The following is a 12,645-nucleotide window of genomic DNA, read 5'->3' as shown; positions in this document are numbered from 1 at the left end:
AAAAAAGTTGTTTTTTTCTTCTTAATACAATTAAAGTCAATGAGGTTCAGTGTTGTTGTTGACCCTATTGAATTTCATTGTATTGGACTTTTTTGTTCTGTAGAAGAAAGAAAGTCATACAGGTTTGGAATGACATGAGGGCGAGTAAATTATGACAATTTTTTTTTTTCGGGTAAAATATCCCTTTAAGGTTTTGAGGGTTTTAGCTAAGGGATGTTTGGTAAGGTATGACTGATGACAAATATTAATTGAATCTCTAGTGATTCCCAGCAGACGTATCTCTAAAATTAGATTACAACACGACAGAATGACTTGAATACTTCTTGAAGTAAAAACTTTTCAAACTCAACACAAATCATAAAAGCGTTTGCTTTTCATGTCAAACATTTAAAACTAAAATGTTTTATTTATTCTTATAAAATATGAACCTTTAGAAATATACACAAATGTATATAGGACATTAAAAAGAGCTTGGTATAACAAAACAAACCAGGGGGCATGAACTCACTGTACAAAACAACTCAAATAACAAGTTTTTCTCTTTGTGTTGGCAATATTTAGTGCTTAAAGATTTACTTTGTTCCAAGAAAAAGCCTAAAAATAGGCAGTTCATTCTCTGCCGAGGCCTTTTTGAGCAGCTGCACTCCAATGTCAATGCAGTTGTGTATGACACGGCCTTCATTTCCATAGAAAAGCCACACGACTATGCCACGGTGGAGCCGCTTTTCCCCGAGCCATTCACACCCATTGTTTGTCGAGTCCTTTCATTGTCTTTAATCACAGCCCTACAGTATCAGAGTCCCTTTTTCTCTGTCACTAAGGGAAACAACTATTGCACATGACAAGATACAGGCATCCCAATGACAGCAATAGGGACTCGCTCCCTTTTTCTTTGTTTCACAAAACGGTCCCCAAAGTCTGAAGCAAAGTTTCAGATGTAGTACAAGCACTAAGAACCAAAATAAAACCTGTTGGGGATGTAGCATCTGAAGTTTGCATATAATAAATATGAGCAATGTTGTGGTCTCTGCTGGCTTGTCTCTTTATAAAGCAGTTTGTCTAAGTCCAGCATTTATTTCTTGGCCATTCGTGTGTGTATAGAGGCCCAGCTCATACACAAGTTGCAGGAGGACCTGCTGGTTCGTACTTGGTTTTATGTCCTTTGAGTGCAGGATGAGGCTTGAGGTAAGGTCCACTTCCTGTGAAAACACATGCAGCCTTCCTCCTCGTCTTCTTCTTAAGTTTGCGGCTGAAAATGTTTTGCCAAGACTGCAGCGTTTTGGAGGTCCAGATCCACATGCCGCTGGTGATGCCCACCACCAGCAACATGAAAATCTTAACCATAAAGATCTCCACGGCTGGGATGGAGCTCTTCATCACGCACTCCTCGCCGCTCTTACTGTCCTCAGTACACTTTTGCTCTCCTGCTAGAATCTTCCAATAATCCATGTTGAGACGCTCGTAAAAATAGCAGGCGATGACACATGTGGCGGGAACCGTGTAGAGCACGGAGAAGACGCCAATCCTAACCATCAGCTTCTCCAGCTTATCCGTATTCTCTCCTTCAGTCTTCATGACCTTACGGATGTGAAAGAGTGCCACAAACCCTGAAAGCAGAAAGGAAGTGCCAATGATGAGGTAGCATGAGAGGGGAATAAGAACAAAACCCGTCAAGGCTTTGACATCCATGCTGCCCACGTAGCAGACCCCTGTGAGCTCATCTCCTGCCACCTTTCTCATAACCAGTATCATGATGGTCTTAATGGCTGGTATGGCCCATGCTGCCAGATGGAAGTAGCTGCTGTTAGCTTCAATGGCCTCATGACCCCATTTTTTCCCAGCTGCGAGGAACCACGTGAGAGTAAGAATGACCCACCACAGGGAACTGGCCATTCCGAAATAATAAAGAATGAGGAAGACTATTGTGCAGCCAGTGCTTTCCAAGCCTTCCTGGATGATGTACTGAACGCCGCTGTCACGGTCACAGGCCACGTTTTCCACCCCCACAAAAAGTCTTATAAGAAAGCCCACTGAGTAGACGCAGTAAGACATTGACAGGAAGATGATGGGCCGCTCAGGGTACTTGAAGCGCTGTGGATCAATGAGGAAGGTAAGGACGGTAAAGGCACTTGAGATGAAGCACAGGATGGACCAAATGGCAATCCACACCATGGAGAAGCGCTTGTCACCCTGGCTCCAGTACACGTCGACATTGGAGTAACACTTGGGGGCACAGGACTCACTCTTCTGTACGTAATGAAACTTTCCAGGGTTGCTGCATGTCGCCTTACCGACCCTCTCCTTAATAGGCAGTTCTTGGCTGTTACCTGGCCGAGGGGGTCGGGAGTCTGGCGGCAGAGTGTGGAATCCTTTTGGGGGCTCGTCTGTGCCGTTGTTAGGTGCCTCCATACAGAGGTAATTGGGGTCATTCTTATTTGGCAGTCTGGAACAGTCCAGTGACTCAGGCCAGTGGAAGTTAAACTGCTCCATGATGGGTGAACACTTCTGCCTTGCCTGCTCGCACATTACTCGGCATGCTGGGATGGGTGTGGATACCTGCTCCGTGCACATGGGAGCATAGAGCGAGCACAAGAAAAACTTCAGATGGCTGTGGCAGCCGAACTCAATCAGGGGAGCAAACTCATGCAGCTTTATGGCTGCCTCACTTTGATCTTCATGTCCCATTAAATTCGGCATAACTGTCAAGTTGTAGCCAATGTCCTTGCAGAGTGGAATAGCAATCTCCTGGCATCTTCCTTCGCCTGGCCGGTCCGGGTCGATGGAACTGATAGCGGAACAAAATCCGGCCACGCACAGCAGCACAAGGCTAAGTCCAACATTTGCAGCAAACATTGTCTTTCAATATTAACTCATGTAGCGTGGATTATTCTTTCAAAAAGAGCCTTATATTTTTACTAGAAAAGTTGTTTCATTGTCACTCTTCGTAACAGTAGCTGAAAAAAAGTTTTGTATCCCAAAAAAAATTTTAAAATGAGAAGGATGAGGTTGAATTAGTACAAAAGGGAATGTCTTCCTTAGCGAATCAATCAAACTGAGTCAGTAACTCAGATTCCAAACAATCAGTTCAGTTCAAAAACATCTGTCAAAAAATCTTTAGAAATATTAGAAAGCTTTCACCATACAGAGAGGATTCACACAGTTTTTTGTTTTTTCAATTCACAGACGATAATTCCTTCTTCTAAAGCTCTTATGGTCCTCTCCTGTGCGATAATGTTGACGGTCTGTTTCCCTCACGAAAGTACACTTACTTTTCAACTCGCTCTCGCGCTACTTTCCTCATTCATCCTCCGCAAAATGTATCCAAACTGACCAAACTGAAGGCACGGCGTCATTTAATTACAGTCATCTGAAAATGGGTGAATGAATCCGCTTGGTAAACGTGTGAATATTCACTTCAGCTCGTCTCCAGACACCCCGTTTATCCGTCAAGAGTTGTTCTCTGCCTCGCGCGCTGTCTGTGTCTGAGCTCCTCCGCCACCGTCCTGAACTAACCTGCCAAAAGACCCGCCTTCAAAGACAGCTGTTTTACATAAGAAAGCCCAAACTGACACACTGATTATCCTTAAACCGTGCGGAACTGGCTGTGCAGACCTCAAATCCTAGTCAGTCGTATACCACTTTACCTCTGGATCACAGTAAATTACTCACTGGCCATTTGTTATTGTTGTTGTTTTCTCTCTCAGACGAAATCCCTCTGATGATTTACGAAACACTTTTCGGCGCAAGTCAGCGATAAATCTCTCGTCGAGGACAACCAAATGGATTCAGTGGCTTTCCAGTCGAGATGTGTCCCCTTTCTCTCTATAACTGACGATTTTCACGCTCCGACCATTGTGGGAAGAGAGTGAAGAGAAAGGAGAGTTTTTATTCCTTGAAATTCCCCTCGCTTTTTATTGTTGACTGAACTAGAACTGATGGCTGAAGTATACGAGTCTGTAGGCTACTCTCATCCCACGCAATTCGAATGACAAAATCCAAACCATGAAACCATTATGATCAAACGCTTTTGCTAATCTTCAAGACAAACTTAATGTTGACTTTTACTTCTGCATAGTTTTGACGTTCCCTCTGGAATTTCTTTCTTTCTTTCTTTCTTTCTTTCTTTCTTTCTTTCTTTCTTTCTTTCTTTCTTTCTTTCTTTCTTTCTTTCTTTCTTTCTTTTCCTTCTGTTTTTTTAAAATAATGGGTTTCAATTAATGAGTAAGATAAAGTCGGTGATAAATATTAGAGACTTAAGAAACTTTGTTCAACAACATAATTGACATATTTTAAGTTGCTTTGTACAAATTACTTCAGTGGTTCATCAAGCATTATTCTTGCTGGCATTTAATGTTTTTAACACAGTTTTTAAAATTTAAAGGATTAGTTACCAAAAGGTTGCTGGTCCCCATTGACTTCTATAGCAGGAAAAAAAAATACTATGGAAGTGAATGGGGACCAGAAACTAAAATTTTTCACATTTTGTGTTCATCAGAACAAAGAAACTGATACAGGTTTAAAACAACATGAGGGTGAGTAAATTATGACAGAATAAAAAATAAAATAAAAACATAAATTTTTGTGTGAACTATCCCTTGAAGGTATACCTGTACGTAGTGTCAGAACAAAATCAAAGTCTCTTTGAGGAACATTAACATTGATCTAATTTTATTCATAAATCAAAAATGTATACAGGATTACCAACATTTTTACTGTCCTGGACACTCCATAGCCTCTTTCTTCTAACATAAAACATGATTTTTAATAATGTAGCCTATTATGTCATTTTGACATGTCTTGCTTGTCACAAATGAACAATTCATTACAATGCTCATGTAACAAAGACTGTGTTGTGCCAGAAATCACATTATACACAACACTGAGTGCTTTTATAAATCCACGGCCCTTTTCAAAGCTTTAAATGAATATGTAAAATACTGTACTCAACATACAAACATTGAACAAGTGGCCTTATATGCAGAAGTGGGTGTTTAATTACATAAAAGACATTCTTAGCATATGCTATGGCAGTTTCCATTCTTCACCCTCTGCTATCAATCGTAAATACTTGAATGCGTACAGGATAAAAATGCCTTAGGGATGAATTCTTAGACAAAGGGCTTTTCAGTCTTGTTTTAGTGAATTCATCTTCGACTCATGCTGGGGCTAAGGGCTGGCAAGCTAGGCCTAGTATTAGTCTAGCTCTCAGGGCTGTAACCATGGCACACTCCTTAGGGGCATCTATGCATGCCAACTCCCATAGCACACTGTGTGAAAGTTTTGATATAGTTGAGGTGGCATGTCAGAGTTCAACTGCCATTATGTAAGCAGGGATGAAGGTTAATGCTCTGTCAGCTGTTTTTCAATAAAATAAAACACTCAACAGTGTTAATTAAAAAGGAATGTGCTCCATGTCTACGTCAACTCAAAAAATCGGTGAAATGTGTCTTTGCATGGGCCTCATGGAGCAAGAGATACCAGATAGCTGAGTGCTCTCTCATGTTACTCAGTAAAAAATGTGATTTATCAGTGTAACACCTGACGACATGGTTTTCTGGAGATCTTGGTCAGAACCCTCTAAGAGCTTTTTTATGACAGCTTGTAAAGCGCTTTTTAACAGCTAAGATGTCGACCCTAGTGTGAGACAATTTACAAGAGTCTCAGTTACTTATACGCCTCAGAGAGGTTAACAAACCCAATATAATAAACTTGAAGCTATACTGAGCACTACTTAGCATTCAAATTGGTCATCTTGGGCAGTAATTTGAATCAAAGTGATTTTGCAATAATATCTGTTTAGTTTGGATTTCAAAATGTAAAAAGACAGCCTTTTCCCCCTGTTTTCACAGACAAGGCTTAAGTCTCAGACTAAAATGCATGTTTGAGCTGTTTTAACTGAAAGTAACTTCCTAACACTGTAACACACACATCTATTAAACTATTTCAGTGCCATTGATTTGTCTCAAGATGAACACTACTAATGTTTTTTTCTAAGGCACATTTATGAATTTCCTAACTGAACTAAGGCCTAATACATCAACCTTCTCAGTATTCCTCAATCTATTCATTATAAACAATATAACAAGACAATTATAAAAGAATGCCTGTTTTTCCATTAATCTTTTGTAAAAAAAAAAAAAAAAAAAAAAAAATTGTATAGGGTCGCTAACGACCCGAGGTGTGTAATAAGTCTTTTTCCACAAGGTGGCAAATGTCTGATACACAATGATGAAGTGACATTTCGCTCATAGCGACCAGAGGCAGAAAACAAAAGAATAGGAAGTATCATCAGCAAAACTTTAAATGGCTCAGTGATTTATTGCAGAGCAAGTACTGAACGCAATGAAATATTAGTGTCACTGTCACTTGATGGTGGATCTGGTGAAGAAGCTGTCAGCGATCAAAATATTGATTTTGTAGATGTTGAAAATGATAGTTTTGAGAATATGTTTGAGATTGCGAATATGAGCCAGATGCTGAATGTCCTGGGAAATTAACTCTGATGAGGACAGTGAAGATGGTATTAAACATCTGCTCAAACTGAACCCTTCCAAACTCCTAAAGGTTACAAAATATGCTTTATTTTATTCTTTTGTAATTGTTGCTCTAATATCAGGAGAGTTTTATATTATCTCTGACAGGTATAGATCCATCCGTGTTAGATATAGATCCGGGTCGCTAAAGACCCGAATGTGTAATAATGATTGGCGAAACATTCATGCATTTAAGGGTTAAGCTCTCTAGTAAAGTGCCCAAGACCCGTCTAAAATTAGCCGAACAAGTCTGACAATACTGGAAGACCAACTAACATCAGTAAACCAGCTTAGGCTGGTTTAATAAAAGGACTGTTTCATTCATAAAATGCCTGTCTGACCAGCCGTTTAACCCCAGAGTTTTTAATAAGGATGATCACATGTACATATAATTTCCCCTTGCTTTGATATGTAAGAACATTTTCATCGCTTTTGCTAATAATGAAGGCTTTCAGGATGTGTAACATATCACAGTGCTCTGAATCACTGACAGACAGCCTCATTAGCTCACTGATTGACGCTTCTAAAACATACATATAATACTGAGATGGCATTTAAATGGCATGCCGTGTCGTTGCGCAGTCGGTCTCAGCTGATTTGTTCCCACTTTATTTTACACGTTTCTGTCCTGTGATTGTTTTGCAGGCAGTGAGGATATCGCTTTGAAGAACGGGAGAAGAACAGAGCGGAGAATCATGACCATTCAATCTTTATCATCAGTAGCCTTGGCAGCTCCTACTTTCCCTTTCATGTTTTGTGTTTGTTTATTTCTGCGTCTAGCATCCACCACCCTCACCGTTTCATACTCAGTCCGTTCTACAGTTATCCTTTATAGCCAAACACACACCCACTCACAAACACACAAACACACACACACATGCATGAACTTTATCTCTTCCAAAGCACAGCAGCAGCAGCTCGCTGGGTTCCATCTTGGTGGAAATCAGAAAGTGTGAGATAATTCTGTAACTAATAAAGAGAAGGGAGGCCCTTTGATGGCTCAGACTGAAAAGATATTTCATGTTTTTTGTGTGTGAGGGATTGGGGAGATGTGTGATTCTATGGAGCCTGCGCGCTCCCCTGCTGTTCCTCTCTGCCTAGAAGCTGGCCCCCCTCTGGCTAATGTTATGGAGAAAGGAAGGCATTTTAGGGCTGCCTCCCCCCTCTCTTAGCCCCCCTTTTTTCTTTTGTTCCCCTTTGAAGAATGACTTTAGACATTTTATTTACATATTTAACCATGGATGAAAGAAAAGAGGGTTGCGAGAAAGAAAGCTCCCCGGGCTCTAGTGGGAATTTTGATAAGTTTAAATGAATGGAAATCTTATTAGCTATTTTTTTTCTAACAGTCAAAGCTTATGTTTTTGGTGACGTTTTACATGCCGAGAATGTGGTACAACAGGAGAGGGCTACATCTGAGACGAGGTGGACACAAAGGTCGTCCGCAACCACCTCATCCTCTTCAACAAAATGCCTTTTTCCTCACTATTCCTCCGACAGTTGTCAACTGCAAAGTCAAAGTGAATCTTTGTGCACTTCAAACGGTGGATTGGGGGGGGGGGAAGCAAGTATCAGCTTGAATCCGTACAGCTTATTTTTATACTGCAGTATATGTGTGGTTTGAAGAGGAGCTGCTGGTGGGTTTGGGCCCTGAAGGCCATGTTGGCCACAGATACAGGAGAACCACTGTCTTAATCTGCTTAAGTCTCTGTTCTCCTCTCAAACTATGTACTCTGAAAATGGCCATACACTTGTGTTCTGTGTTATGAAGTACATTATTGATGGTTTGTTTCTCATTTTGTGACCAATTTTCAATTTAATTTTAAAGAATTTATTGGGATGAGCATTTTTTTTGTGGTACTTTACTGGCATGACAATGCTGTCAAAGCATGCATTGCATTGCATTGTATTGTATTGTATTGTATTGAATAAAATAATCCCTCCTTGAACTGCCACCTTAACGTGGTGGAGGGGTTTGAGTACCCGAATGACCCTAGGAGCTATGTTGTCCGAGGCTATATGCCCCTGGTAGGGTCTCCCAAGGCAAACAGGTCCTAGGCGACGGGTCAGACTAAGAGTGGTTAAAAAAACCCTTTATGAGTAATATTAAATCGAAGACCGTGACGTCGCCCGCAATGGCGCAGCCGGGGCCCCACCCTGGAGCCAGGCCCGGGGTTGGGCTCGTATGCGAGCGCCTGGTGGCCAGGCCTCCCCCACGGGGTCCGGCCGGGCTCAGCCCGAAGGAGCGACGTGGGGCCACCTTCCCGTGGGCTCACCACCTACAGGAGGGACCGTAAGGGGCCGGTGCTGAGAGGACCGGGCGGCAGTCGAAGACAGGGGCCTCGACAACCCGATCCCTGGACACGGAAACTAGCTCTAGGGACGTGGAACGTCACCTCGCTGGCGGGGAAGGAGCCTGAGATTGTGCGTGAGGTTGAGAGGTTCCAACTAGAGATAGTCGGGATCACCTCTACGCACGGCTGGGGCTCTGGAACCACACTCCTTGAGAGAGGATGGACTCTTCACCACTCTGGAGTTGCCCATGGTGAGTGGTGGCGGGCTGGTGTGGGTTTGCTTATAGCCCCCCAGCTCAGCCGCCATGTGTTAGAGTTTACCCCGGGTGAACGAGAGGGTCGTTTCCCTGTGCCTACGGGTCGGGGATTGGTCTCTCACTGTCGTTTGTGCCTACGGGCCAAACGGCAGTGCAGAGTACCCGGCCTTCTTGGAGTCTCTGGGAGGGGTGCTGGAAAGTGCTCCGACTGGGGACTCCGTCGTTCGACTGGGGGACTTCAATGCCCACGTGGGCAACGACAGAGACACCTGGAGGGGCGTGATTGGGAGGAACGGCCCCCCTGATCTGAACCCGAGCGGTGTTCAGTTATTGGACTTCTGTGCTAGTTACAGCTTGTCCATAACGAACACCATGTTCAAGCATAAGGGTGTCCATCAGTGCACGTGGCACCAGGACACCCTAGGCCGTAGGTCGATGATCGACTTTGTGGTCATTTCATCTGACCTACGGCCGTATATCTTGGACACTCGGGTGAAGAGAGGGGCGGAGCTGTCAACTGATCACCACCTGATGGTGAGTTGGATCCGATGGCGGGGGAGGAGGCTGGACAGACTCGGTAGACCCAAGCGTACTGTAGGGGTCTGCTGGGAACGTTTGGCCAAGTCTCCTGTCAGAGAGATCTTCAACTCCCACCTCCGGCGGAGCTTCGACCGGATCCCGAGGGAGGCTGGAGATATTGAGTCCAAGTGGACCATGTTCTCCACCTCCATTGTCGAAGCGGCCGCTCGGAGCTGTGGCCGAAAGGTCTCCGGTGCCTGTCGAGGCGGCAATCCCCGAACCCGGTGGTGGACACCGGAAGTAAAGGATGCCGTCAAGTTGAAGAAGGAGTCCTATCGGGCCTGGTTGGCTTGTGGGACTCCTGAGGCAGCTGACGGGTACCGGCAGGCCAAGCGGACTGCAGCCCGGGTGGTTGTGGAGGCAAAAACTCGGGCCTGGGAGGAGTTCGGTGAGGCCATGGAGAAGGACTATCGGCTGGCCTCGAAGAGATTCAGGCAAACCGTCCGGCGCCTCAGGAGAGGGAAGCAGTTCCCTACCAAAGCTGTCTACAGTGGAGGTGGGCAGCTGTTGACCTCAACTGGGGATATCGTCAGACGGTGGAAGGAATACTTCGAGGATCTCCTCAATCCCACCGACACGTCTTCCATTGAGGAAGCAGAGGCCGAGGGCTCGGAAGTGGACTCGTACATCACCCAAACTGAAGTCACCGAGGTAGTCAAGAAACTCCTCGGTGGCAAGGCACGGGGGGTGGATGAGATCCGCCCTGAGTACCTCAAGTCTCTGGATGTTGTGGGGCTGTCTTGGCTGACACGCCTCTGCAGCATCGCGTGGCGGTCGGGGACAGTGCCTCTGGGATGGCAGACCGGGGTGGTGGTCCCTCTTTTTAAGAAGGGGGACCGGAGGGTGTGTTCCAACTACAGGGGGATCACACTTCTCAGCCTCCCTGGGAAAGTCAATGCCAGGGTACTGGAGAGGAGAACGGCCGATAGTAGAACCTCGGATTCAGGAGGAACAGTGCGGTTTTCGTCCAGGCCATGGAACACTGGACCAGCTCTATACCCTCTACAGGGTGCTGGAGGGTTCATGGGAGTTTGCCCGACCAATCCACATGTGCTTTGTGGATTTGGAGAAGGCATTTGACTGTGTCACTCGCGGCGGCCTGTGGAGGGTGCTCCGGGAGTATGGGGTCCGGGGTCCTTTGCTAAGGGCTGTCCGGTCCCTGTACGACCGAAGCAGGAGCTTGGTTCTCATTGCCGGCAGTAAGTCAGACTTCTTCCCGGTGCATGTTGGACTCCGGCAGGGCTGCCCTTTGTCGCCGGTTCTGTTCATAATTTTTTATGGACAGAATTTCTAGGTGCAGCCAGGAGCCGGAGGGTGTCGGGTTTGGGGCCAACACAATTTCGTCTCTGCTCTTTGCGGATGATGTTGTCGTGTTGGCCCCTTCAGACCAGGAACTTCAGCATGCACTGGGATGGTTTGCAGCCGAGTTTGAAGCGGCTGGGATGAGAATCAGCACCTCCAAATCCGAGGCCATGGTTCTCAGTCGGAAAAGGGTGGCTTGCCCACTTCAGGTTGGTGGAGAGTTCCTGCCTCAAGTGGAGGAGTTTAAGTAACTTGGGGTTTTGTTCACGAGTGAGGGAAGGATGGAATGGGAGATTGACAGACGGATTGGTGCAGCTTCTGCAGTAATGCGGTCGATGTACCGGTCTGTCGTGTTGAAGAAAGAGCTGAGCCGCAAGGTGAAGCTCTCGATTTACCGGTCAATCTACGTTCCTACTCTCACCTATGGTCATGAGCTGTGGGTCATGACCAAAAGGACAAGATCCCGGATACAGGCGGCCGAAATGAGCTTTCTCCGCAGGGTGGCTTAGAGATAGGGTGAGAAGCTCGGTCACTCGGGAGGAGCCGCTGCTCCTCCACATCGAGAGGGGTCAACTGAGGTGGCTTGGGCATCTGTTCTGGATGCCTCCTGGACGCCTTCCCGGGAAGGTGTTCCGGGCGCGTCCCACTGGGAGGAGACCCCGGGGAAGACCTAGGACACGCTGGAGGGACTATGTCTTCCGGCTGGCCTGGGAACGCCTCGGTGTCCCCCCGGAAGAGCTAGAGGAAGTGTCTAGGGAGAGGGAAGTCTGGGCATCTTTGCTTAGACTGCTGCCCCCGCGACCCGGCCCCGGATAAGCGGAAGAAGATGGTATGGTATGGTATGGTATGGTATGATTAAAATAAAATAAAATAAAATAAAATAAAATAAAATAAAATAAAATAAAATAAAATAAAATAAAATAAAATAAAATAAAATAAAATAAAATATGCCTGCAACAAGTTACTTTTAAAAGAAATTCATACTTTTGTTCTGCAAAGACGTATTAAAATGATCAAAAGTGGCAGTAAAGATTTCTATCTTAAAAAATGCTGTTATTTTAAACTTTCTGTTCATCAAAGTAACCAGATTTATTTTTATTAAGCAGCACAACTGTTTCAACATTGAGAATAATAAAGTCACAGACGCTAATGGCAGCAGAAAATTCTGTTGTCATCACAGGAATAAACATATTACAAAATAAAACTGTTATTTTGAGTTGTAATAAAATGTGAAAATATTACAGTTTCACTGTATTTTTGATCAAATAAATTCAGTTTTGGTAAGCAACACAACTCCTTCAAAAAATTGTTTTACAAAATATTACCCACCCCAAATTTTTTAACAGTAATGTACATATGTGATTTGTGATTGTTTACTTATGCTGTTATGCATGCAGTCATATATCAAACATAGTTTGCCACATATAAGTGCACTGCTCTTTAAAAGAAGATAATATTTTTTATATTAATACTATTAATATTCTGGGTCTCTAGTCTCTACCCAAAAGTATTACATTTAAGTGAGATCTTTTTGTGATTGCGTGAGCATGTGCGAAATTCTTTCATTCCTGACAGACCAGCAAAGGATGAAAGTTACACAGCAGTGCAGACATGTCTATCTGAGTTAGAATTCAGAATCACAGATTGCAAAATTAATCCCCTCATTGCATAGATCCCCCTCAT

The 12,645-nt window shown here is 44.4% G+C and overlaps 1 protein-coding gene across 1 annotated transcript; it reads right to left on the bottom strand.

The window, feature by feature from the left end:
* Positions 1–382: 382 nt before the first annotated feature.
* fzd10 (frizzled class receptor 10) lies at positions 383–3,927 on the bottom strand. Its single transcript, XM_082189008.1, has one exon. The coding sequence runs from the start codon at positions 2,851–2,853 to the stop codon at positions 1,111–1,113; it is 1,743 nt and encodes a 580-aa protein (XP_082045134.1). The 5' UTR covers positions 2,854–3,927; the 3' UTR covers positions 383–1,110.
* Positions 3,928–12,645: the final 8,718 nt, after the last annotated feature.

This window comes from Leuciscus leuciscus (genome assembly GCF_965113295.1).
Source record: "Leuciscus leuciscus genome assembly, chromosome: 13".
Taxonomy (NCBI): Eukaryota; Metazoa; Chordata; class Actinopteri; order Cypriniformes; family Leuciscidae; genus Leuciscus; species Leuciscus leuciscus.
Note: the sequence above shows the minus strand (reverse complement) of the source record. Positions and strands in the feature narration are given on the sequence as shown.